General features: G+C 39.8%; 1 protein-coding gene across 1 annotated transcript; it reads left to right on the top strand.

Annotated features, from left to right (window-relative positions):
• The first annotated feature begins 9,272 nt into the window (after nucleotides 1-9,272).
• Nucleotides 9,273-24,102, top strand: LOC124305079 (growth/differentiation factor 8-like). The gene is made up of 4 exons (XM_046764094.1): nucleotides 9,273-9,470; nucleotides 9,649-11,123; nucleotides 21,169-21,784; nucleotides 22,361-24,102. The coding sequence occupies exons 2-4, from the start codon at nucleotides 10,742-10,744 to the stop codon at nucleotides 22,578-22,580; spliced, it is 1,218 nt and encodes a 405-aa protein (XP_046620050.1). The 5' UTR covers nucleotides 9,273-9,470; nucleotides 9,649-10,741; the 3' UTR covers nucleotides 22,581-24,102.
• The last annotated feature ends 669 nt before the right edge of the window (nucleotides 24,103-24,771 follow it).

Raw genomic sequence — 24,771 nt, 5'->3', positions numbered from 1 at the left:
TTCGGATTTTGTAAACAAAATTATGAACAAATTCCAGACACAATGTACAAAAACAGTGAAAAATTACGGTTTTGTAAAGGACATCCATTCATCCAAATCTCTGCAACACCGCGTTATCCATCAATTATTTCAGAAACCTTAAACACATTCTTATCGAGAAAATATTTCGAAGTATATAATTCGTCCGATTACATTAGCACACGATTCGTCTTTTGCGCTGTATTTGATTAATTGACCTATTCGAAAGATTCGTACAAATTAGCTAAGTATCAATACCTTTAGGGAGGGATAAGTTGTAATAATTGAAATACGACCACCGTTTAGCCTTCAATTCTAATCATCCTCTGTCATTGCTCGTTTCAGGTTGTAAAGATCAGCTAGGAAGGATTACTGTTTTAATATTTTTAATCATCTACATCACAACTTGACTATACTTATATTTTTTGGCAAGAAAACGAAAAAAAACAGACAATAAATTAACTTTTCTCAAAATATATGATCTGCCTCTTTAGTGCAGGAGCAATTAGAATTTGTTGCTTTCCAATATAGTTATTATTTATTGCTCAATTAATCATCAATTCGATAAAGTCAGATGATAACTGTTTCCAAGAAGATCTGTTGACCAGTTTGGTACAACGAATTTGTGATATGTGTATAGTACCTATTAAATACACATCTCTGATGAATTTTTATTCTAGCAGAAATAAAATCCTGCTCTCTTCACAATCGATCTTTTAAGACAAACTTATACTGTTCTCTGTTATGATATTTATTATTTTCAATTTTTTCTTTATGCATTTAAGTTGATTCTTTTTTCACATAATTAGGTGTCAAACGGTTGTTGGTTCCTTTGGAAGTAAATGCCTTTAGTTAGGGACATTGATAGAGCTTAAAAAAAGAGAAACACTGTGTTATATGCACTGTGTACGATACATCAATGATGTATACATATGTTTGCAATTTATGTTAAGCACAAATCTATATTGTTGTATACAGGTGAAAAAATTGACATAACTGTTGAAAGAAAAAAGAAAGCTATGTTAACAATAAGAATAATATGATAACGGCAATTACTGCTAAACTCGTACCGCATCCTTGGGGGTTTCTCTACTATTTGCTACATTATACTTGTAAAAGTGCATGTGTACATAATGCTTTAAACATACAGCTTTTACCGACGACGTGATTGCTGTATATGATTACACACTAAAAGAAAAAACAGACACACACACAAACGCGGATACACAATTTTAAATGTTAGATTTATCAACTGGTATTTGAAATATTGAAAAAAAAATTAAATCGTGCAAAGTTATACATGTATATATAATATAAAATATATATATAGATATATATCATTATATATATATATACAGGGGAAAATGTATATAAATATATAAATATATACACATACATATTAAAAAAAAAAATATTATCGAATTTAAAACGTGTTTATAGAAACCGGTTTCCTTCCTATCTTTTCTTCGATTATATTCATGTATTTATTTATTCTTCGTAGAAAAGTGGTACTGTTGAAATGTTTTCAAATATGTATAGAGGTAGTCTCCACGGGTAGGTCGAAATTAGTGTAATGAATATAAAAATTAAATCGATCTATTAAATTCAACAGAGAAAATAAGTAACCGAATAAGAAGTATAAATCATATTACCCAGAAGACATCGACAAACGGGAAATAAATTATTTATGATTGATTTTTTCGGATTTCCTGATAGATATCATCGGCGGGGATTAGTTGCATCGATTGGATAGCGTATTATCCAGACTACCATTTGATATCGCCACGTATTACTATTTGATTGCGGTCGTCCGAGCGGAGCGATCTGTATAATTTTTTTCGCCCCCGGAAATACACGCTGCGTTAGCGGAAATCAAGTGCTAAAGCTCAACCCAACAATCTTAGCCGTTCTCTTTTAATATACATGTAATATGTATAAGCGAAGATCGTCACTTCGCAGGCGTCGATATATATTTGAGAAATTCTCGCCGTTGAATTATTAGTGACGGTATGAAGGCGTTTTTGTTTTATTCCGTTTATGTACAAATTATAAATTTCTATAACGAACAGATTCATCATATTATTAATTACGATTCGAGTATCATATCGTTTAAATTTTGCACGGTCATTGCGTCTGTAAATGCGAAATCAAAATAATTCATATCTAGAATTTACGCAGAAGTGTATATTTTCGTGTTTACATAAATTTCTTATTTGCGCATCTCGGTCTGCACGCCGATTGTCGATTTATAATTATTATACCTAGTTTGATACGTATGTCGATAGGAGCGCTGCCTAATTTTACATCGTTATAAGTATGTACGTTTGGAGTAATTGTGTGACGTGCAAGAATGCCTTCAATCAAATGGCAGTGTGTCGGCTGCACGGTATATAAGTATATTCGTATATCTAGGTTCAACCTCCATTAGTTTTAATGACCAGGAAGAGGGTTAAACTAGAAGTTTAGTACGCTTTTGCGAATCCCTGCAGTCTCGGGGTTCTTTTTATACATATTACAGAGCCGTTACTTAGGTATGTATGATATACATGTGGGGGTAGGCAATGCAGTTTCGTAAAGAGCCAATCTATAATGCCAACGATAAGTCATAAAGATATACCTCTACCACTCGAAATATAACTCCAAGCGTCGATAAAACAAACCGAGATAACTTATTGCATACACGCATCGGAGAAAGAATTTCCCTCGAAATAGCGTAGCGCACCTTGTACATGATGAATCGAGGTGCTCGGTGAGAAAAAAATTTTATTTAAGAAGTTTTAACGTCGTCGAGTCGCAACTGTCCCATGGCCGTGACGTAATTTAAGGTTTTCTGGCAATTCACCGCCTTGATGTAATTTCAGTACAAAATTTATTACTTTGTTTCTTTTTGCCAGCGTTTTAGAAACGCCGGTAAGTAGTTGCGATTCGAGGAACCTCGCAGGTAAAGATATTCAGCAGGTTGAAATCTCGAGATGATTGTTTCAACCCGCCATTTTGATTTTACAAAAAAAATTTTAATCAGCTGCTTGTAGTATAATCTAATCCAGACGCGAAAGAATACATTCAAATGTATGACGGAAAATGAGGGGATGCGTGGAGCAAGCGCGGATATTAAGATAAATGTAAACCTTGGAAAATTATTTTATCCAATAGGTTGCAAGCCCAACTGTAATTGGCAATTTACTAGATGATAAATAAAAGGTTAGGTCAAGTTAAAAAAATACTGGATATGTTCGTTTTTCGAATTGAATCGTCGAACTTCATGGCCATATTGACACGCCTTGATCGGCTGGTAGCCGTCCTTGGATTGACGCGGTTACGGTGACCGTGGTTAAATTATTTTTTTAATTAATTTTTATTCTGAATGTCGATTCAAATGCAATATCTTTATCCCTGGTCGTGTTACTCGAACAGCTGTCCATTATACATTGCGCTGTACGTTATCGAACATATTTCAACGAATAATTAAAAGAATGAATAAATTTTATATTTTATCTGTCGGTACTTGCGCCAGAGCAATTAAAACACAAACCGACAAACGAAAATAAAGCAGAAGTAAACAGATAGACGGAATAACGGATGCATGTACCAAGTGCAAGTACACAGATATATCTACGTTCATAATTAATAATATTCGAATCGCCGGGCCACGAGCGTAAAGGTGTACGACATACGCTTGTTATTCGATCCTAAAATGACGCATGGAGATATACATATGTCTACATGCACCCGTGCATGCGGCATGCATGTACCACGAATAGAAGTATTTTGACGGCTAGTTGGACTGACCTTTGGTTTATATAGAGTCTGTAGGACAAACTGCTAGCGCAGAGAACATCCGCAAGGAATTACAATCGCGCTAGGTATAATGACCGGCGAGAAACGTTAAAGACCTTTGCAGTCGTCGGTACGGAGTGAACAAAAATCATAGAAAAATTATTACAACTTCTACTACTACTATTACTACTACCGTAAAATTGCCGTTTAAGAATTTATTCTTCATAACATATTCCGATTTGCGATTATACGATTCGATCGGAAGTGAAGGAGCTAAAAATAGGTAAAACACGAACGGAAAAACCTGCAGCATTTTTTCGAAATGACTAATCGTCGCGATTGTCTCGAGGTGCTCATGACTTACACCTGGTATTTAGGTATGGTTAATGTAATCAGTGAGTTATCTTGCGGTGTCTCAGCCCTCTTATCTTGCGCAGAGCAAGGGAAACGCGATGCATCACGATGGCGTCAGAAAAACCGGCACCCAAAAATGACGCTTTAAGTTACGCGTACATTTTATCGTGGAGGAGCAACTGAAGTTTAACTTTTTGCTAGCAGCTGCTGGCCTTTTGAATTGTCCGCATATGTGTATGTATGCCGCATAGAGTACGACACCACTTTTAGAATGGTTATAATATTTAGGCATGTTACAATATATGCGTGTATAACGTATATATACTGTACGGGCGTGCAATTAGAGTCCCGTATGTTCATATGTTCGTATATAAATACATGCATCACATCCTTCGAGAGCTCGACGCACATTATACGCTTTAACGCTACATGCGCCTCTATGCCGAGTCGATTCCATCATACACGCATTCAAACGAGTGGATTCTGACGTCGGAGGTGAACAAAAATTTCCTTAGCAATTCTCACCACGATCTTATCTTCGTAACGTCTCTCGAAAATCAAATTTCTAAGAGGCTTTTCGATCGTGCACAGACTCAGAATACAACCCGCACAAGAATCGTCGCCAATACAATCGGCTGTCGATAGAACCGTTTGGCTAAAGTTGCGAGGTGGAACGTGAATCTGATTACGGCCGCCATTTTGTTTTTTTGCTCTATCTTTGATCGGACACTTGTTTCATATTTGTATATAATAGTGTGTGAACACATCCTCAAAAAATGTTCCTGGCTTGTTATAGGAGGCCGTGAGTGGGTGTTGGTATTCATTTCGATTCGCCCACATGACCGGGAGAGCATAAACGGCCACCTGCCTCGCGATGACTGACGGGTTTGCCGTGTGGACGATGCGGGGGGTGCTGCAGCAGTTAACAAATCCCAAAAAAATTCTTTCACCATATAGAACTCGTTATAACAGCCCTTCGGTGTGGTTTTTTCTAAGAATTATTATCACCGTTTCGGAGGCACACGGAGCAGCTTATGCGGTCGTTTAAGAGTGTATGTATAATTTATGTTCCAAACAAGAAAAGAAAAAGAAGAGAAGGCAATATGAAAAAAAAAAGAAAAAAAACACCGAAGGAGAGAAATGAATAGATAAAAAGAGAAAGAAAACTACGTATAACGACATCGTTGGTTTGCGCGAACGGTAACATCCACGTTGCACGCGTATACATTATTTTATTGTAAAATTATTTTCCCCGCAATTTACGCGTGATTCGGTTTAACAAGCACATGAGCGGATAGAAAATTGTTACTTATTGTTGTTCCTCAGGAGGAAGAAAACTTTTACTTATTTTTAATCAGAAAAAGAATCAATAATAAGAAATAACTTGACTCGAAGTTTTTATTGCGCGGTATAGAGGCGTCGATTCTTCGCGTAGTCCGGGTCATCGATACGTGATATATTCTCTCATTGTCAGATAAAAGTATCTGTATTTATCCGTGCCGGGGTGGCGACTTCGTTCAAAGTTGCATGAATATTTGTTATTATCACAATTGGAGGTTGAATATCAATCAACACGCTGAATTATTGCTAGTTGAGCGAATAAAAAATACCCGTGTTTAAATACCGCCGGTTGATTACCGCTATACAAGGGCAGGTGGGTAGATTGTTTGTCTGGTTGGTTGTACGGTGTATGTAATTAAATATAATATGTAAATTTTGTATCAAATCTAGGCTTCTGTTGATCAAAGGCATAATATTATTATATTGTCTGAAAGATATTTCTCTCTTCAACGGGACGAGGTAATTTAAACATACCTACTGTAATTATTCGGTCTAATTAATACTCTCATCAAAGGAACATCACCGTCTCCCATGATCCTGAAGAAAACCATGGATATTGGAATCAAATAAAACCTTTGAAGAGGTTTGTAGTTTGATGCTATACCTTATACGGCATAATACGTATAATAGAGTTATGCGTTATATGTAAATCTGACGAGTCGAGTAGAGCGTCCGCCGATACATCTATGCAGTGTTATTATATCACGTATACACGTTTTAATTGAATGATATCAAATCATTATTAACCGGTTGTCGAATATATATCAAATGTATATGTAAACGGCAAAACTACACACATCTTATCTTATCGCCTGGAATGATTTATACACATGATTTAACGACGTTCCTGATTTATACACGTGTTATACCTACCACGCATATTGTACAGTGATGAAATCAAACACTGCCATCTATTGAGTACTAGTTCTAAATATTTTATTCAACTAATTAGTATTTCGGATCAACTGATACAAAAATTTATGAAACTAATTATGCACGGGTTTATTATAACTGCAGATCGTTACATATTTTGTAAAAACTGTTATTTTCATTGATTCTTTTTCAAATTTTCAAATGCTGTGGAATCTGCCGCCGATTCGTCTGTTTCATTTGTTGATGCTGCAAGAGCGAGTCACATGACGTCACAGGGGATACTTTTTACTCTGATTTACGGAAGGAAATATAATGCCGCGGTATATTGACTAGACGTTTTGCGGCTGTGCAGGATTACGAATATCAGCGGTATCTCATTTTTTCGGTAACATTACTTCGATAAATAGGGAGAAATAGGGAGGTTCTCGTCTGTCTCCATGATTTTCCGGCGCGTTTTCTTTCCTCATTCAAACTCAAGAATGACTACGCTGAAGTTTGCATTACTTGTCTCTGTGTCAGTTGGACTCGAGTATTTTTTTCAATACTACCAAACTGGACAATATTTGCGAAATGAACAAATAAAGAATTGTACAAGATAATTTCGCGTGCTGTGAAGGAGGTTAAGCATGTGTTTTTCAATCTACGAAAGAACATATCGTCAACCAATCGCGGTTGATTGTACCGAATAATATTTGATCTGTACACAAAAAAATATCATTCGGAGAGATTTTTTTCTGGTGGGGGTTTCCTCTTCTTTGTCATTTTATACTACTTGTAATTTTATATCGTTATACGGCATGCAATAATAAGTGAGGTTAACCCTGACCATAATTTTTTTATCTGACCTATTTTCGGTTTTGTTGAAAAAGAAAACAGAAGGCAGGTTGTGGTCGTTTCAAGTTTTGACGCAACTGTGGGATTTCTTCTCGCCACTTCACATGCTAACTCGCAGCACTATATGTGAAATTTCCAAATTCTCAGATCCTAAAAGCAGTTCACAATCAGATTCTCGGGATGGATACGCAAATATGATTTGTTAAAATGAAAATTGAATAAGGAGCTGCAAAATTTGCTCTCGAACCTTCATTATTCGCTTTTCTTTCTTCATATCGTCGACTGAGAGTAAATGCATCCTATCTCAGAATTTGGTTCAAGAACGTCGTATGTCTTCGGAGATCACTTTGGACATACGATGTCGTTTAACGAGTTTCAGAGATAGGATTTTGTTGAACCAAAAACTGCTTTCAGGATCTGAGAATTTGGAAATTTCATTTACAGTGCTGCGAGTTAGCATGTGAAATGGCGAGAAGAGTTCCTACAGTTGCGTTAAAGCTTGAAACGACCGCAACCTGCCCTCTGTTTTTTTTTTTCAAAAAAACCGAAAATATGTCAGATAAAAAAATTACGGCCATGGTTAACCTCACGTATTATTGCGTGCCGTACAACGGTATAAAATTACAAATAATATAAAATGACAAAAAGAAGAAATCCCTACCAAAAAAATTCTCTCCGAATGATATTTTTTTGTGTACAGATCAAATATTATTCGGTATAATCAACCGCGATCGGTGAAATGAGCGAGAAGTTGACGGCTACAACTTCTTTTTAGAAATAAAATGTGAAACAGGCTTAAAGACAGTCTAGAAATTCTGTAATTCATTTGTACTCGAATCTCATAAATCCGAGATAACAAATACCGTCGGTCTGTCGAATAGAAATGGTTCATAAATGAATTAATCGAACGGCTTTATCGGGGTTGACCTCACCTCTCTCGATCACACAAGTAGCGATTGAACCCATCTGGTCCCCGACGTGTACCGCGTAGCCTATCGACTTTGTTTAAGCGAGTGGACGGGGTTGGGCCGCGGGCTTTCTAATTTCTCTATAATCGCAAATCCGAAGGGTAAAGCGGGGGATCCCCGCCGCCGTAGCGAGAAGCACGTATATATATATAATAAATATAACGATACAGGTGTGGCGGTAATAAATAGATGACGAGAACGTGCGCATATGATGCAAAAGCATTCACGATCGCGTTCCCGCCTCGTTCGTCGCTCGCCTCTCGACGCTCTCCGTCGCCGTCGTCGCCGCCGCCGCCACCGTTGTGTCGTGGTCACAAATATATCGTCGTCACAAGCGGCAGCAGCACAACAGCAGCAGCAGCAGCAGCAGCAGCAGCAACAGTAGTATCCACCGCATCAGAGTAAAACAGGAGTAAAGATTAACAACTCCTTCGGAGCCGGGTTACTCCGTCAGTCCGTGCAGAGTAGTTGGCAGTCCACACACGGCATATATGCAGAGAGGACCAGCGTCTCCTGACTCAGTGCTTGACAGGCCAGCAAGCTTCTAGCATCCCACTTGCCCACTTGCCGCCGTAAACTTTTGAACACCTAAAACGATCGTATTCGTCACTTGACAGATCAGCCCCGCTCTCTCTCTCTCTTTCCCTGTTCTTTTCTCTTTCCATCTCTCTCTCTCTCTCTCTCTCTCTCTTCCGTCACCCCCTCTCTCTAGCTCTCTCCCTCTCCCTCTCTCTGGACCCCCTGTTAGCCCCCTTTGCTCCCGCACACTGTCTCTGTCTTTTTCCCTCCCCCTCTCCTTCCCCCCTCCCCCCCCTCTCTCACTCTCTCTGTATCTCCCTCCCTCTCTCTGTCTCTTTTCTCTCTGTATCTGTCCAACCGTCCGTCTGTCCGTTTGTCTTGCGTTCGCCGGTTCGTCGTCGTCGTCGTCATCGTCGTCGTCGTCGTTATGATATCGCGAATTAAGACGTAAAACGGTTTAAAGGAGTCTTAAAAAGTTACAAGCATCAAGTTCAAGTTTACCGCACTTCGCACGCTTCGGGAAGTTGGAGGTTTATTTATTTTTTTTTTTATTTCTTATTTCATTTTACTTGGTTTCATTTTTTTTTTTTTTTTTTTCAATTCTCATATGTTTGGTTACGTTTTTGTTTTCTCTCTCTCCGACGCGCATGTGAATTAGAACCTTGTGTGCAACAATTTGTTACAACGGTCGTAGAACAAGATAGAAAAAAAAAAATCCAAACAATAACAATAACCGTGCAATAATTCTCGCATTGAGAACGACATCGTCGCACCAAGCTCGTCGTCGTACGTATAATATACAAATATAATCAAACTGAGGTGCATCAAATGCGCGAATAATTATATATATATATATATATATATACACAATATCTGCACAGTGTGTTTTTGTTTTTACATACACGTGTCTCTGTGTGGTGCTGCGAGATAAAATAATCATTTAATTGAACAGTTTCGGGAAAAGAAATGAAATATTAACCGCGCTCCAAATTGTATTATTCATACATACTGCGTTGGAAAGTTATCGTGTGCATTTAGCACGTCGTCGGTTTAAAAGTTACTGCAGCAGTTAGCTGGTACCATACCCGAATCGCGGATGTTCCTCGATTGACGTATCCCCTGGTAGGGATCAGTGTATGTATAATAAACTGCTGTTTACTTGGCATTGTTCGTCACCGTTTCGACCATCTGACGACCGAATTACCACGGTTTTGCATACCGACAATTATCAACCGTTACCCGTCAATCTTCTGGTGTACTGTTGAATAATTGGAAGAAAAGCTGCGGAAGAGAGAAAAAAAAATAAAAAATTCTTCGATACACGAAATAACCAAGGAATATTACAACAAGAGGGAAGGATAATCGAATTGTGTTGTGAATCAAAGAAACGCGGCAACACCTGTTAAAATCAATTTTAAAAACGTGTACAAATACGAACTTCGTTTATTATAACCAATCTCCTAAGACGTATTGACGATTGTTAGAAAAAAAAAATAAATAAATAAAATCAAAAAACAATAAGAATGTTCTGCAGCATCGTTCATCCTTGGATTGGAAAACCAGTTTCGGTGGGTTTAACTAATCGTACGTACGTGTCAGTTTGAGAAAAACGAATCCGAAAAGGAACTAAAACTAAACGTAACCGCAAATTTAACGAAACAAGCGGAGCGGAGTTTGAAAGGAGGAACATTGTGAGAATTGAAGAAACGCGATAAGGAAGAAGCAAGAAAGAAAAAGTAAGGTAAAAATTGTTGGACACTCGAAATCGGGCCAAAGTCCATACTCCACGCACCCGCGTGCCGTCCCGTAGTCGTAAACGATGCAGTAACCCGTCCGATTATGCGATGGTCTAACGTGAATGCATGTTGTACTCTGCACGGTCGTTTCGTAGGTGTGATAAAAGACTATACGATATCGTTGCTGATCGAAAGAATATATTATCAAGGTAACCAAGTACAGGAGTAAAGGGAGAAACGATAAACGATAAAAAATTTTTTTTAATTTTAATAAAAATTGTGCATCATCGAGGTGAAGGAGGAACTGTGGGAACATTTAAAATGACGAGGTTACTGGTCCTGTGTTTGGTGCTGCTTGGGGCATTGGACGGCATAAGTCTAAGCCGAAACGCGGTCAGGAAGACGACACTGGTTGCGCAGGCGGCAGGGGGTAGCTGCAACGCGTGTCGGATGCACGAGGATCTGCGTGCGCTGAGTCTGCAGGCGATAAAGGAGCAGATACTCTCGAAGCTGGGGTTGAAGCAGGCGCCGAACATGACCGGGCGCCCCTTGCCGAAGATACCGCCAATATCGAGGCTGATGGACCTTTACGGCATACAGTCGGACCAGCCGGTGGACCAGGTTGAGCCCGGGCTTACGAGGCACGAGGAGGTCGACGAGTACGCGGCGAAGACCGAGAACGTCATCGCCCTGGCTCAACCCCGTAAGTAGCGAGCTTGAACTCTCGACTCGTACCTATACCGGCAGCTTCCCGGTCCCGAGGTATTTCCTTTTTCCTCAACGCGAACGCAGCTCGCTTTTTCCCTTCCTTGGGAGTCAACGGGTGATCGCTTAACGGCGATTCCTCATCGTCACGGTTTTCTCTTCGTCCTCGTCGTCGTTTCTCCGAGAAAGATCCAACGCGGTACGCGGTTAATGCAGCTCGTCGATACCGGGGAGCCCAGGACGAGTTTCACGACCTGAAATCCCCCTCTGCAGAGAGTTCGATTCCGTACCTCAGTCCCAGGCCCCTCGATCCCTCTCCCCCTAACCTCCCATCGCCAACTCTCTCACAAGCCACTGTTATATCTCATCGGTTATTCTCTCTTTCTCCCGGGTTTCTGGACCGTTCTCTCTGCAACCGACAACTCGGTTGATCATGCCGCCCCGCATGCGTTCGCTCAAACAGTGGTGCGCTATCGACGCTGATTCGATCCGTTCGCAAAACGGACACGCGTTACACGACACGCATGACGCATCTTCGCTTCGCACGCACGTTGCACGACACCGATTTCGAGTATCGGTGGGAAATTTGAAATTCGGTTAATCGGCCGGTAACGGAAGAGAAAGGGGCGTGGAAAAGCTGCGAATAGTTATTTTCATATGGGAATTTTTCTTTCTCGCAAAAAGTCCCCGTATGCGCATATGGTACAATTTCTACTTTCCGCGCTACCTTTTGTCAAAAACCGCGATGTAGTCGATTTATTTATGGAAATAGCAAAGAAAGTATTGTTTGGTACGTTAGTTAGTGCAACGATGCATGTTTAAAAAAAATTTTTACTTCCCACGATTAGAATTGTCTGAAATTTAGTACCTAAATCATACCGAACCAAACGTATCTACATTTTGCAAAAGCCAACTCCTTGAAAGTCATTATGAAGATGTTTCATGACGTTAACGTTACTCACTTCAACCTCGCGTTTTTCGATATCGTTTCACCTGCGGAGCAGAAAAACGCGGGACATCATCGACGACGTTGCACCCATTATTTTCGAGTTCTGCTTCACTGCAGCATCTGCAGTGTGGCAGTCGAAAGGGGGTTACAATAAAGCTGTTTCACGTTGAAAACATGTACGGTGCACAGTGTGCACAGTCATATACTACATTATACGTAAACGGATTTGTCGAAGATGCTGCAAAGAAGCTGGACCTGTCAAGGGGTTATCGCGATCTCTACACGTGGCAGTAACTCCGGTCGGCTTAATCTTTCCCTCCTCCTCCTTACTCTCATTCCTCCTCTTCTTCTTCTTCTTCTTCTTCTTCTTCTTCTTCTTCTTCTTCTTCTTCTTCTTCTTCTTCTTCTTGCCTACATTTTGCTACTATCTGGAAAGTATTTCTATTTCTTTTATCGTTCAGGTATGTACTTTTTCCTTTTGCCAACGCCCCCACTGCCTGCACCCGGCGTTCGTTACATACTTAGACACATAGATTGTCTAACTATACTCGCGTAACCAGATCGAACGCTGCACACACGTAATTCAACCATACTCTGCATCCACGGTTGCGTACACGTACACCCAAGTCGAGATGTATCAAGATTTCTTCGCCGGTTAAATCCGAACTTTTTCAGTACACATGTTCGATGTTGCTTTATATACCGTACTTGCGTACGGTATGACTATACATGACGCATTTAACGTTCTTTGGGTATTCGGATAATGGAGAACGATACCTTCCACTGTCCGATAGAGCTGTGCTTACGCTCTATCGGTACACGCAGCTTCGTGTGCCTGAAACCATAAATCACACGAAACCGAATCCGCCTTGTGTATTCGAGAAGATTCCAAACACTTCGCGGCTCGTACAGCGAATGAAATCATACCGTCCTTCGAATCGTTCTAATCTCAAAATGCAGTCAATTCGTTCGTACATCTTTAGTGGCTCGTGGTGATCACTCGGAGGCAATATACATATATATATATATGCAAATACAGATTACACCGAAGTCAGATAAGGACCGGGATCGTAAACCTGAAAGAGTTGTTAGAAAAACTATGATGGAAACTACCCCCCGTGCAGTATTTGAAGTCTTGTTACTTGCGTTCCCGTTTCGTTATTAATAGAGCAACCTGACAAGAAGCTACAATGTAGAAACATCGAGGTATTTAGCGATGGAAGAAAGAAGAGAAAAAATCATGCAGATCCTCACCTATCTAAATCCATCCACACACGTCGTATGTTCACATTGACGACTAGACGCGTGTGTGGGGGACTATTTGGTCAAGGTCACGGCCAGTGTGCAGCCTAGGTCAGGCCCATCACTTCATTATCGTATTAAGCCAACATCACAAGGTTCCCCGGGGGGGCCGGGGGCCGAGGTACGGGGGTGGTGGCGGGGGGTCAACCAGCGGGAGGGCAAGAGAGGTACGCTCTAGTCGCTAGCATCTAGCATCCTGCACTGTGCAGTTCAGCCCGCTAAAAGTCTGACTCTGACTGATGGAATTAGGACACCAAGAATTTTCATTGCGATTTCAATGAATGACGAACGAATGAATGAATGAATGAATTACATTTATTCGGAACAACCAGCGATTATCAACGGGCTAATGAATATCGTAGACGAATATGAAATCGTTGTTGAGCTTCCACCTTTTTTTTCTTTCTCTTCTTACCATAATAATAACCCATTAATTTATAATGATACAGTTTTCTTCATACACGCATATTATACTTTATAGTTAAACAGCTGCTGTGTCCATGTGTTGTTCTGAGGGGGGCGATACTTTATAGGACTATCATATTTCGGAGAGATGCTGTTCTCCAGCTGTGTGTACAGAGATGGCTGACGTGATTTATAAGGATTTCTCAGCTGAAAATTTTAGGCGTTGCTTTTTTCACCGTGACAAAATTTTTTCATTCTCACAGATCGAAAGTCAGTCCCGGTATTTATCTTTACTTTTTTTATTTTACCAGCGTCGCAGACTCGGAAGAACAAACGTGTTTTTCATCCTTCAACCGTGCTGCGATTAAGCTTCGTAAATTCAAAGTATGAACTTTGCAATGCTTTAAGTAACACGAATTCGAATCGATTAAAAAAAAAGAAAAAAAGAAATTACTCTTCGTAGACGAACTTACGATATCTTCAAAGATTTTCTAATCACTCGGTATGTAGTTCAACGAGTACTTTTTCAACGCAGATAGTATAATCGGAATGAGAAACGGCAAAGCTGTTAAAACTGGGAAGATAATCGCCAGATAAGTGAATCGAGGTGTACACGTCATGACCGCTGCATCGTTCGCAACTAAGTCTCGACGTTGCAGCCACGTATGTGACGATGAAAAAAGCGTGTAACGAGCATTCGAACGTCCGAGTAAACAGCATAATATAAATAGATATCTGCTGCTCGAGTTATGTAGACTCGTCCTCTTTTTCGCAAATGTAACAGAAATCACGCGCGCCACGCGATGCGAATCAGCGACCCAGTTGTTGGTTCGAAATTGAGAAAAATTTCAATATTCAAGACAAATTAGTGATCAATTCGGAAGAGATTTTCGATAGGCAGGTTTTTTTCTCATCCGAAAAAGAAATGACAGCTTAGGAAGCTGAACACAAGTTTATGATTTTCCCCTCCTACGGCTTTGCGCCACGCGACGTTGCTACACGACATACGAACAACGAGTTTGATTTAACGCGATCTTAAGAGCGTACTGAAACAAGAAAGGTCAAGGTTTTCGATCCAGGTCATAACGTCTAGTCCCTCTCTCTTTCCTCTCTTCTCTCTTCTCTCCCGCGTACATTAGTCTCGCATTCGGTTAAATGGCCATGTGCGAATGCGCATCGTGCACTAATTGTAATATATTATGCTCTCCGAAAAATTTTCAACAAACTTAAACCTGCGTGAAGTCAAGTTTAAGACAACTGGTTAGACAGAAGAGTAGAAACTCAAAGTATCCTCGGAATGCGTATCCAATATTGAGATTTATTAACGCTTTTTTGGAATTAGAAACGTTTGACGATCATAAAAGGAGCTAGTTTAAGGGGTAACGCCGTACTAGCGGCCGAAAAAAAGGCCCAACTTTGACGATTTATTTTGGGAGTATTAAAAATAGAATATGATTTCTTTTCAGAGGGTTTATTCAACACATATTGAGGTATAAAAAAAAATTTGCTTATTATCATTTTGATGCAAAATGGCGGCGACAGAGACAATCTTTTAAATCGCCGTTTTTTTAAACTACTTCACTGGAGGACGGATTTCTCGCAAAGTATAAGACCTGGAACAAGAAACAAAAAAAAAATGTTATAATCTATGTACTATTGCCTATAGAAGTACATAGGGTTATTTTTAAATCAAATTTCGTAGAAATAGTGCACTTTTGAAGAAACGAATCTATTTTTGGCCAAAAGAAAGCAGTGTATTGCTTATAGAAAAATATTTAAATTAAATAAAAATACGGCTACGTACTTCTATAGAGAATTTTCCAAAATCCTAGAGCAGTGGTTACCCCTTAATCTTCAACAGCAGGATTTTATGCCACTATAATTGTACAGGCTTTAACAATATAGTTATAGGTATGTACTTGCAGGCCATGCGTGCACGATTATTAATACATCGACATGGTAACGGAGCCGAATTAACCAGGCCAGATAATCGTCATAAATTTGGGCAATCAGTGTTTCACCAAATTGCATAAACGGTAATCAATCTCTGGTCCCTGCATGTACATAGTCATCATGCGACAATACGTGTAATGTATAATACATAAACACATGGTCGCGATTGAATTAATCTGTAACGATAATTTGGATCCACTAAAAGTGTTTTCAAAATTTCAATACGAAACTCAAAGTCCCAACGGGCTCAGAATTCCAGTGAAACAATACCGAATATAGAATAAAAGAAAAAAAAACTCTCAAATACAACCACAAATATCCACGGTGTAACGTACAATAATCGATATGTGGACATCAGATATGTACGTGCTACGGTGGATCGTACACGCATGTCGCCACACGCGCATACATATAGAGAGATATAGATATACTTACCGTATGCATGCTTGTATTAGCCGTGTGTAGCGAACAATGACGTGCAGGGTACCATGGTGTATTATACAGCTGTGGTCAAGTGCGTATTCGCAGACAGGCGCCGCGACGCGCCGGATCGTCAGTGGTTCGCATTTGCAATTTACTGCACATATCGTCTCACACACAACCCACTTATCATGCAATTCACGCAAACGGTATAATTTTACCTCACAGCGATTACTGTCATCACGGATAAAACCTCTCGCACGCACCTTTTCTCACACGCCAATCTTCGGGATCGAATGTTCGCCGAGTCAGTTCGGATTCACGAATATTTCATCCGGCTCGTGCGACCGTTTTTGATCCGAAATTGAACTGAAAAAAAGCGTGATATTACAGGCAATGCGCAATGTTCAGTTTGACGAATCGGGAGAAATTTTTAACCGCGTTCACTGTACAGTCCAGTTTTTACTATAATTTTTTTTGTTTTTTTTTTTTTTTTCTTTTCACCATAACCAAAAAATATTACAGTTCTGGGTACAAAATGGAAATGAATATTTAACGGCTGTGATCATAATATTTAATCTCACAGTTTTCAGAACCATAATAACACTGAATATGGTTACTTTTACCACATTTTCTTAAAAATTCGTCAATAACTAAACCGTTCTTATAACGATACCGATTTTACCAGACTATTCTAGTAACTTGCTAGTAAGGATGTAACAAATTACATTTTTCACAGTGATTCACGTAACGAAGGGTTGACGGAAAGATCGCAGATGGAATTTTCAGATCAATCAATCTTATGTTACTATATACAAAAATTGAACTCTCTCCTAGTGATTCATACAACGGAGGATTGGTGACAAGATTCAGAGATAGAATTTTCGAATCAATCAATCTCGCGTTACTAGAATTTTCTAGTAACTATAGAACAATTGAACTTGTTCCTAGTGATTCATACAACGAAGGGTTGGTGTAAAGATTCAGGAATAGAATTTTCAGATCGGTCAATCTGATGTTACTAGAATTGTTTAGCAACTATATATAACAATTGAACTCTTTCCTAGTGATTCCGTACAACGACGGATTGGTGAGAAGATTCAGAGATAGAAATTTTAGACCGATCATTCTGATGTTACTAGAATTTTTTAGCAACTATATATAACAATTGAACTCTTTCCTAGTGATTCCATACAACGACGGGTTGGTGAAAAGATTCAGAGATAGAATTATTCAATCGATCGATCGATCCCAACTCTGTTTTTTTTTTTTTTTGTTACTACCTAAAATTGCAGGTATCGATCCGCCGACAGTTCGGGGCTGAAACTATACGAAACGTGTATAATAACGCGATGTGCACGGAATTGAGAACTTTGCTCTCGACTGTGCAGGTTGACTACGTTAATTTTGGGGTTCAACGCACTAGGCGGGCTGTTTGAGGTCGGGTAGTTTCGCTAGTCTCATGCAACCGGCTTCTCTCTCTCCCTCTCTCGTTCCATCTCGTTTTCCCTCTCCTTCCCCCGTTCGCGTCCCTCTCTGGCCCTCTCTTTCTCCCTCCGTCTCTCTATCCGCCTGTCTGGCTCCCCCCGGCTGCAGGCGATTCGGCCGTACATCCGCGCCTCCGCACCTCAACCTCATCCAGAAATTCGCGCTCCCGACCCACCCCTTCGCTATTCCCCTGACCGCCGATCATTCCCCGAACTTCCAAGAAATCCACCGATAGACCTCCCATCAAACTGTGTTCGTTATTTTTCCGTACTCGTCGACTTCTTTTTCACCATATAAATATATGTGGTGTGTGTACATATATATATATATACAATATTTGGTTTCGCTACTTTTTGCTCCTCTTTTTTCGACCGCGTCGAGCTTCATTCTGCTTGCTCTCTTTCTTGTTCACTCATTCGTCCCTTTATCATCATTACCATAGGCTACGTGCGGGACATCCTAAAAAAACATTTTAACCATATCCGAGGGCGCGCTTCGTAAATTACATTTCATGTATTATTGATATATTGTTCAGGTTTTTTTCTTTTACCCTTTACCTAACCTTACAATATCGGTTAACATTGACGCACGGGCATACCTAATATAGGTATATCGAGAATGAGAAAGCCGAAGATTTTATCTCGACAACAAAATAGACCATCTATCCACCCTTTCTCTCTGTTAGGTGTTAGGCTTTTCCTATCTTCGTCGCTGCCGCGAGTTGTCTTTGCATTGTAACGCTGAATGTTTCGAGAAGGGTTGAGTGATGTTTTTTAAATAGTTGAGGATGAAGTAGTGAAACAGGAGGGTGGGCGGGGTGGGGGGAGAGAGTTTGCGAAGGAGCAACGAATCGAACCGACTGTATGTGCAAAGATACTCCACCGAGGAATCGGAATAAGAGATAGCAGCTGTGAAAGAGGGAGAGAGTGAGAGTGAAAATTGCACCGATGCACCGCGACGAGGTCAAGTCGTATCAATTATTCTTCGCTTATTTATAGACATAAGTAAAGATACGATACACCCGTATCACCATTGTTTTCCAAGGCAAATTAAATGGCTTAATTAAATGTTCTTCTGCCACCCTTGCTGTAACACACCAAGGACCGAATCGCAATCGCGCAGCCCATTTACTCGCGCTTGTACATACGTGTGTACATTTATTATAAATCTTTGATCGAATATGTGTACATCTTAACGCAGAGCTTATAAGAAAAATGATAGAGGGTGGAATGGAGAACGATTACCGGGTATTTGAACTTCCTTGAAGGGGAAAAAAACTATCATATTAAAGTTAGTAACGTCTTCGTAACGATTCATGCTGAGAAAAAACCGTTATTTCGCGACTTTGGAATTGTTTGAAATTCAGTAAACCATTGTTAAGCAATATACACTAACAATACTCGTATTTCGAAATCTTAATTCCTTCAAAATAATTGTAAAATTAAGAGAATAGTGATCTTTTCTCCTCAATGTTTCGCAACGATAACGTTCCTAATTTCAACTTGGTAGAAAACTTGGGAAGAAGGCAAAAAAAATTTTTTAAATAGAAAAGATATCAAGAAATTAACAAATCTTCACCCTTGGCTGACTTTGTAGGATCTTGATCAGCTGCAAAAGATTCGTTTGTTACGAAAAACTTTTGAAAATCTTGTCACGAATTTCCGGATAGAAACATTATATGAAGAAATAGATATTATATACGTAAGATTTGAGGGTACACCGAGCAAAGAAAAAAAAAGAGACACGTACGTCACATCACATTCCATCACATCAAAGTTGCAGATGATGATCATCTTCGCTGATTAATCAGCGCTGGGTTTTAATTATATGCAGATAGCTTACGCGTACAGCGTACATACATGTATGTGCATCTGTGTATACTAAAACTGGTCGGGTAATAAAAATTTGATGTGAATTTTTATCGTCGTCATGCGGTTAGAATAACGCGACCTCAGGGTAGGAAGTGAAAGATAACAATTCGTGACCTGGAAATTACAGGGCCGACACGTGGCCATTATATCTTACAAAACGCACTATTCGATCATCTTGAAAATACGAAAATTCGCGAAGCCCAGCATCTCGCGTACAATGTATAATACATGTGCGTAAGATCGTTGGGGAAAATGTTAATAATCTATTGTACGATCGGGCTGCCAATGAACCTTGGCAACTGTCTAGAAAATGGATGTGTGGCACATAATTTGGACCATAGATTCGCGATACGCCTGCAGTGAGAAGAGACTGTATACCTTATGCAAGCTCACGAAGGAAATGTCATCAAATGATTCGAATTGTTATTGCCAACGCGTGAAAGCATCATTCGACATTTTGCATCCCCCTGTTGCATCGTCACTTGTCATAGAAATCTCTGCGTACAAAGGGCGGAATGGAAAGCAGGCAAAACGCAATCGTTTCCTCTACTGCACCAGTTTAAATACCGAGGCCTCATACTCGAGCGACTGACCGACCCGTCGTTGTTCAGAGTAATGCTTTTATAGGTATACTATATTTAAACCTGAGCCGGTGTCTCGGCGTCTTCTGCCTACCGAGATTTCTCGCCGAACGCAACTAGCATCCCCTACACATAATAATTCTGGCCGTGCGAATTTATTCTGAATCGTCACGCAGTTTTTTCCAGTTCCGCTTTCCACCTTCTGCACATACGTATACCTATTTCGTATTTTGCGATTTTTCGCCGTTTCGATTCGGCCTCCGGGTAACTATTTTTACATGTATAACGTTATACTTGATAGGATAATAAAACCGCGTCTAAATGTGAAATAAGGAGATAACGTGGGAATTAATGACGTTATGATTAGCCGAAATTTCAACGCCTCCAAGTCTGACAAAGTTCAATCGAGTCACGGAATTCATAACGCGTGTATGAGTTTATCTAATCGAAAAGTTTAGTACGTTTAGATAATTATTATATATAGTACGCGGTGGAGAAAAAATTCTCGCAAATCACTGCAGATCGTTGTTTGGAGGTAAAAAGCGATAAGAGTGAGGGGGACAGAAGAGGGGAGAAGAAAAAAGAAGCAAGAATCTTGCCAGCATTAATCAAACGACGTAAAATTCATTCTCGTTTTTTTTCATCTCACGCGTTCGCAAAGTTGAGAAATTTCGCGTGCTAAAATAGAACGACAGCCGCGTAAATCCGCCGTCTCTGAAAGTTACGTACCTAAGTGTATAACAATCGGTGACCGGAGAAATCTACGTGTTACAATTCGTGTCGCGACGGACGTAAGTAGGTCTTGTCGGGTAAAAACGCTGATAGTAAAGGTTTGCGAATATGAAACAACCGTCCGCGAAACGTGCCTCCCGATTTCCCGGTCGTCACGTATTATCGCTTTGGAAGTTTTAAAGTTTAGCACAGTAAGTTACCGTCGCAAGAGATTGTTTCGCGGCTGTACGTTTAACAATGGGTATAAAAAAAGAAAGCAAGAAAGAAAAAAAAAACTATCAGCTTTCCGCACGACAGGTAAAGGTATACGGGAATAAAAATCTATGCTAATTTTTTTTGCAGATCCGCGGCTGCGACACGCCAAGGGGAACCTGGACGTCCTGTACTTCAAATTCTCGGACAAGATAGTCCAGCACCGAGTTCGGGAAGCCAAGCTCTCGCTTTGGGTCTGGGGCAGCGACCACGAGAGTCCCGATCGCGAGGTAATCAGGTCCGGGTTCCAGCAGGAGAACGCGAGGGGTCCGGTCACCGTCACGCTCCAGAGGATCCTGAAGGGGAGCTCGGAAAACGGGGGGCCGCTTCTGGGCCCGCAGTTGACGACAAAGCACCCGCGACCCGAGAGGAACGGCGACTGGATAGTCATAGACGTTAAGAGGATGGTGGCCCTGTGGTTCAAACACCCCCGCGACAACCTCGGGGTGGCGATAAAGCTCCAGGCCGGTTCGACCGGGCACAGAAGGGCCGCCAACTCCAAGCTGATCGAGCTCGATCCGGACGCCGAACACACGCCTTACCTCGATGTAGAGATCGAGGACCTCGACTCGAGGCGGAGCGGCAGGATCAAGAGGACCGTTGGACTAAACTGCGACGAGGCGAGTCAGGAGTCGCGTTGCTGCCGCTACAAGCTTACCGTCGATTTCGAGAAGTTTGGGTGGGACTGGATCATCGCGCCTAAAAGGTGAGTGTCTTTCTCTCTACAGTCGTTCGTTAACAACGCGTGGCAAATAATAGAGTCGAGGATCCCCCGAACTCCGAGAGGAAACGGTAAAACTTTGCTGGCCTAGTGCGCATGCGCGGAATAATCAAATTTCATTGGTCGGCGAGATCTTACCACGACAGTGGCGCCAACTTGACTCGAAAGGAAACATCTGACCCGACACCTTAGAGCATTACTGTATATGCTCTAAGCCCGAAAGTATCGCGCGTCAAGTGAGCGAAGTTAGGCAGTGATCGGTAATCGGTAAGTTGGCAATAAAAGTTTTCCGAGACATTGATTGTTCGAGATAAGCTTAACCTGAAAAAATTCTCATCATGTCTGACCCAGTTTATAACCGTTTTCTCTCGGTAGGCGAAAATCTTTTTATCCAATGTCAATCTAACACTGTTCGGAAATTGTTAACCGTCTACTCTTATCGCTGTTTTTCATTTCGCTAAATATCCAAATATCGACAATATAAATAGTGTCAAGGAGTTGGAGATTGCGCGAATCGTTTGAAGTTACAAAAACGGGTCTGTTTTTATTTCGGTGTTGCAGATACGATGCCAACTATTGTTCCGGCGATTGTCCGTTGGCATTTTTGACGGAATACCCAAACACGCACATAGTGAGCTTGGCCGAGCCACCGCACAACTCCGGACCATGTTGCACAGCGCGTAGAATGTCGCAAATCTCGATGCTATACTTCGACAGCGAGTACCAAATAGTGTTCACTAAAATACCGGGGATGGTCGTCGAACGTTGTGGATGTTCCTAGTCAATTTCTACCGAATCGATGCATCCGAATTGTGCGAATAATAATATATGTAGGTAAAAAGAAGAAGAAGAAGAAGATGCAAAACATGAAAAACAGTAGAAACGGAGAATTAATCATTGAGGGGACCGGCAGTCCGAAGGGAAAGGATTCCACTGCAGGGGTAAAGGTCACGTTTTACCGAATCCCATGGATTGGTATACCTGGTAGATGATCTTTCTCGAGGCCTGAACGTCGCGACCTTATGCAGTGCAACTCTACGAAAATATTAACGTGGCTGATGCCTTTATATTACGGTTTACAATCTGTAAACGACTCACGTTGGAATACTCGAACTACGGGTGTTTCCGCTGAATTGAAGTGTCTGTCTAACAACGCTATACGTGTGTACTTTTTGCGAGTAAAACATTAATATTAAAAATCATTGGACATCATAATTTACGAAGGTGAATGACGCGAATGAAACGCTTAATTTAAGACTCTTTATAATGCAATAAGTAGGTATAGCATGTATAGATGTTATGACGAGATATCAATTCAACTCAACTAAAACTGAAATAAACAAATATATACATACGTACATACATACATACGTACAGTATATATATATATATATATATATATATATATACATGTGCATATGTACGTGTGTATATAGGTTATACAAATAAATTTTTTGTACAAGCAGATCTATCGATAGTTTTAACATATTACTATACATACCATAATGGCATAATATGTATACAATAATGATATTATTACACATGTATGTACCTATATAGACGATGCACTCGTACCTACTCGCCCATATAAATACGTATACTATACTATATATATACACCTATACATATAGAAAGTATATATAAAGTTCGGGCAACTAATGGTGAATATTAAGTTCCTATTATAGCGTCCCGATGTTATTAAAAAAAAAAAAAAAATAATAATTACACCAGAGTTTCGTTCAACTCTGAAGAGGAATATTTTTCTCTTTTCCTCTTTCCTTTTTTTTTCACGACACTGACAGACGATTCACGCGCAAAAATTATGTACACTCGATTTTACAATCATATACACATACCTATATATATATACACTAAAACCCTCGACAATTTTGTTATTCGTTGATTTCAATCAATTATTTTCATTGAAGCCCATTTTCATTATATATCGCCATGTAGATTCGTTGTCAACGTTTTTAGGGACAAATCATTACACAGACTTATCACACACGCCACACAAATTCATTAATTTTCTAATGAAAATTCTAAAGCTTTCGGTAAAAAAATTTTGAAAGAGAAAGCCGGAATGAAGATCAAATCGCAAGCCTAATCGTAAAATTTTATATTATTTATTCATGAAGGAAATCGATTTCATTGGGATGAATTTTTTTTCCCGAGATTCATCGTTCTTAGATTGGGAAGCATCACCCAAGAAATTTATTACATACCTATGTACAGATTTGGAGAAATATGGAAAAGAGTAAGGCAAAAAAAAAAAAAAGAAATCAAACCCGGCAATAATAATAGTAATAATAACGATAATTAACGATAACGTAGAGATTTTTGTTTCGTTTCTCTTTCGTTTTCGAGTGTACCCCGCAATATACAACATAATGACATATGATATACCTATATAGGAATATAGTGAATAGTTACAAGAATAAATAATTAAACAATTGTACACATAAAGTTCCGTGTGCCTGTCCAAGTTTGAATGATCGATTTGCCGTGTGGATCTATGCGTTTTACACATATATATAACAAGTGTCCTGTTTTAAAGATTTTTTATGTCCTTCTAGGTACGTGAAATAGCGATGGGCTGTGTGCGGTATGGAATTTATTAGCATTACTCCATCTATCATTGTTATTTTTTTATTAATATTATTACTATTATTATACAGCCTAAACAATGCAGTAATAGAAAAAAAAGAAAAAAAATAGGAGGGATAAGTTTGCAGAGGTAAAAAAAAAATATATATATATATATATATTATATATATAAATATATAATGTAAACGGATTTTGATTTCTCGGATGAATAAACAATTTTTGTACATATTATACAACGTAATATTGTAAATGCTTAAAACACGAGAAGAAAAACGGTAGGCAAGTTAAATTTGGTATGAAAAATTAAATTTTAATCAATCGATACCGTGAATAACGAAAAATTGATTCTTAAATCAGAGTCACGG

The sequence above is a fragment of the Neodiprion virginianus genome, chromosome 5 (genome assembly GCF_021901495.1).
Source record: "Neodiprion virginianus isolate iyNeoVirg1 chromosome 5, iyNeoVirg1.1, whole genome shotgun sequence".
Classification (NCBI taxonomy): Eukaryota; Metazoa; Arthropoda; class Insecta; order Hymenoptera; family Diprionidae; genus Neodiprion; species Neodiprion virginianus.
The sequence above is the reverse complement of the archived record's forward strand: the minus strand, read 5'-3'. Positions and strand labels throughout refer to the sequence as shown.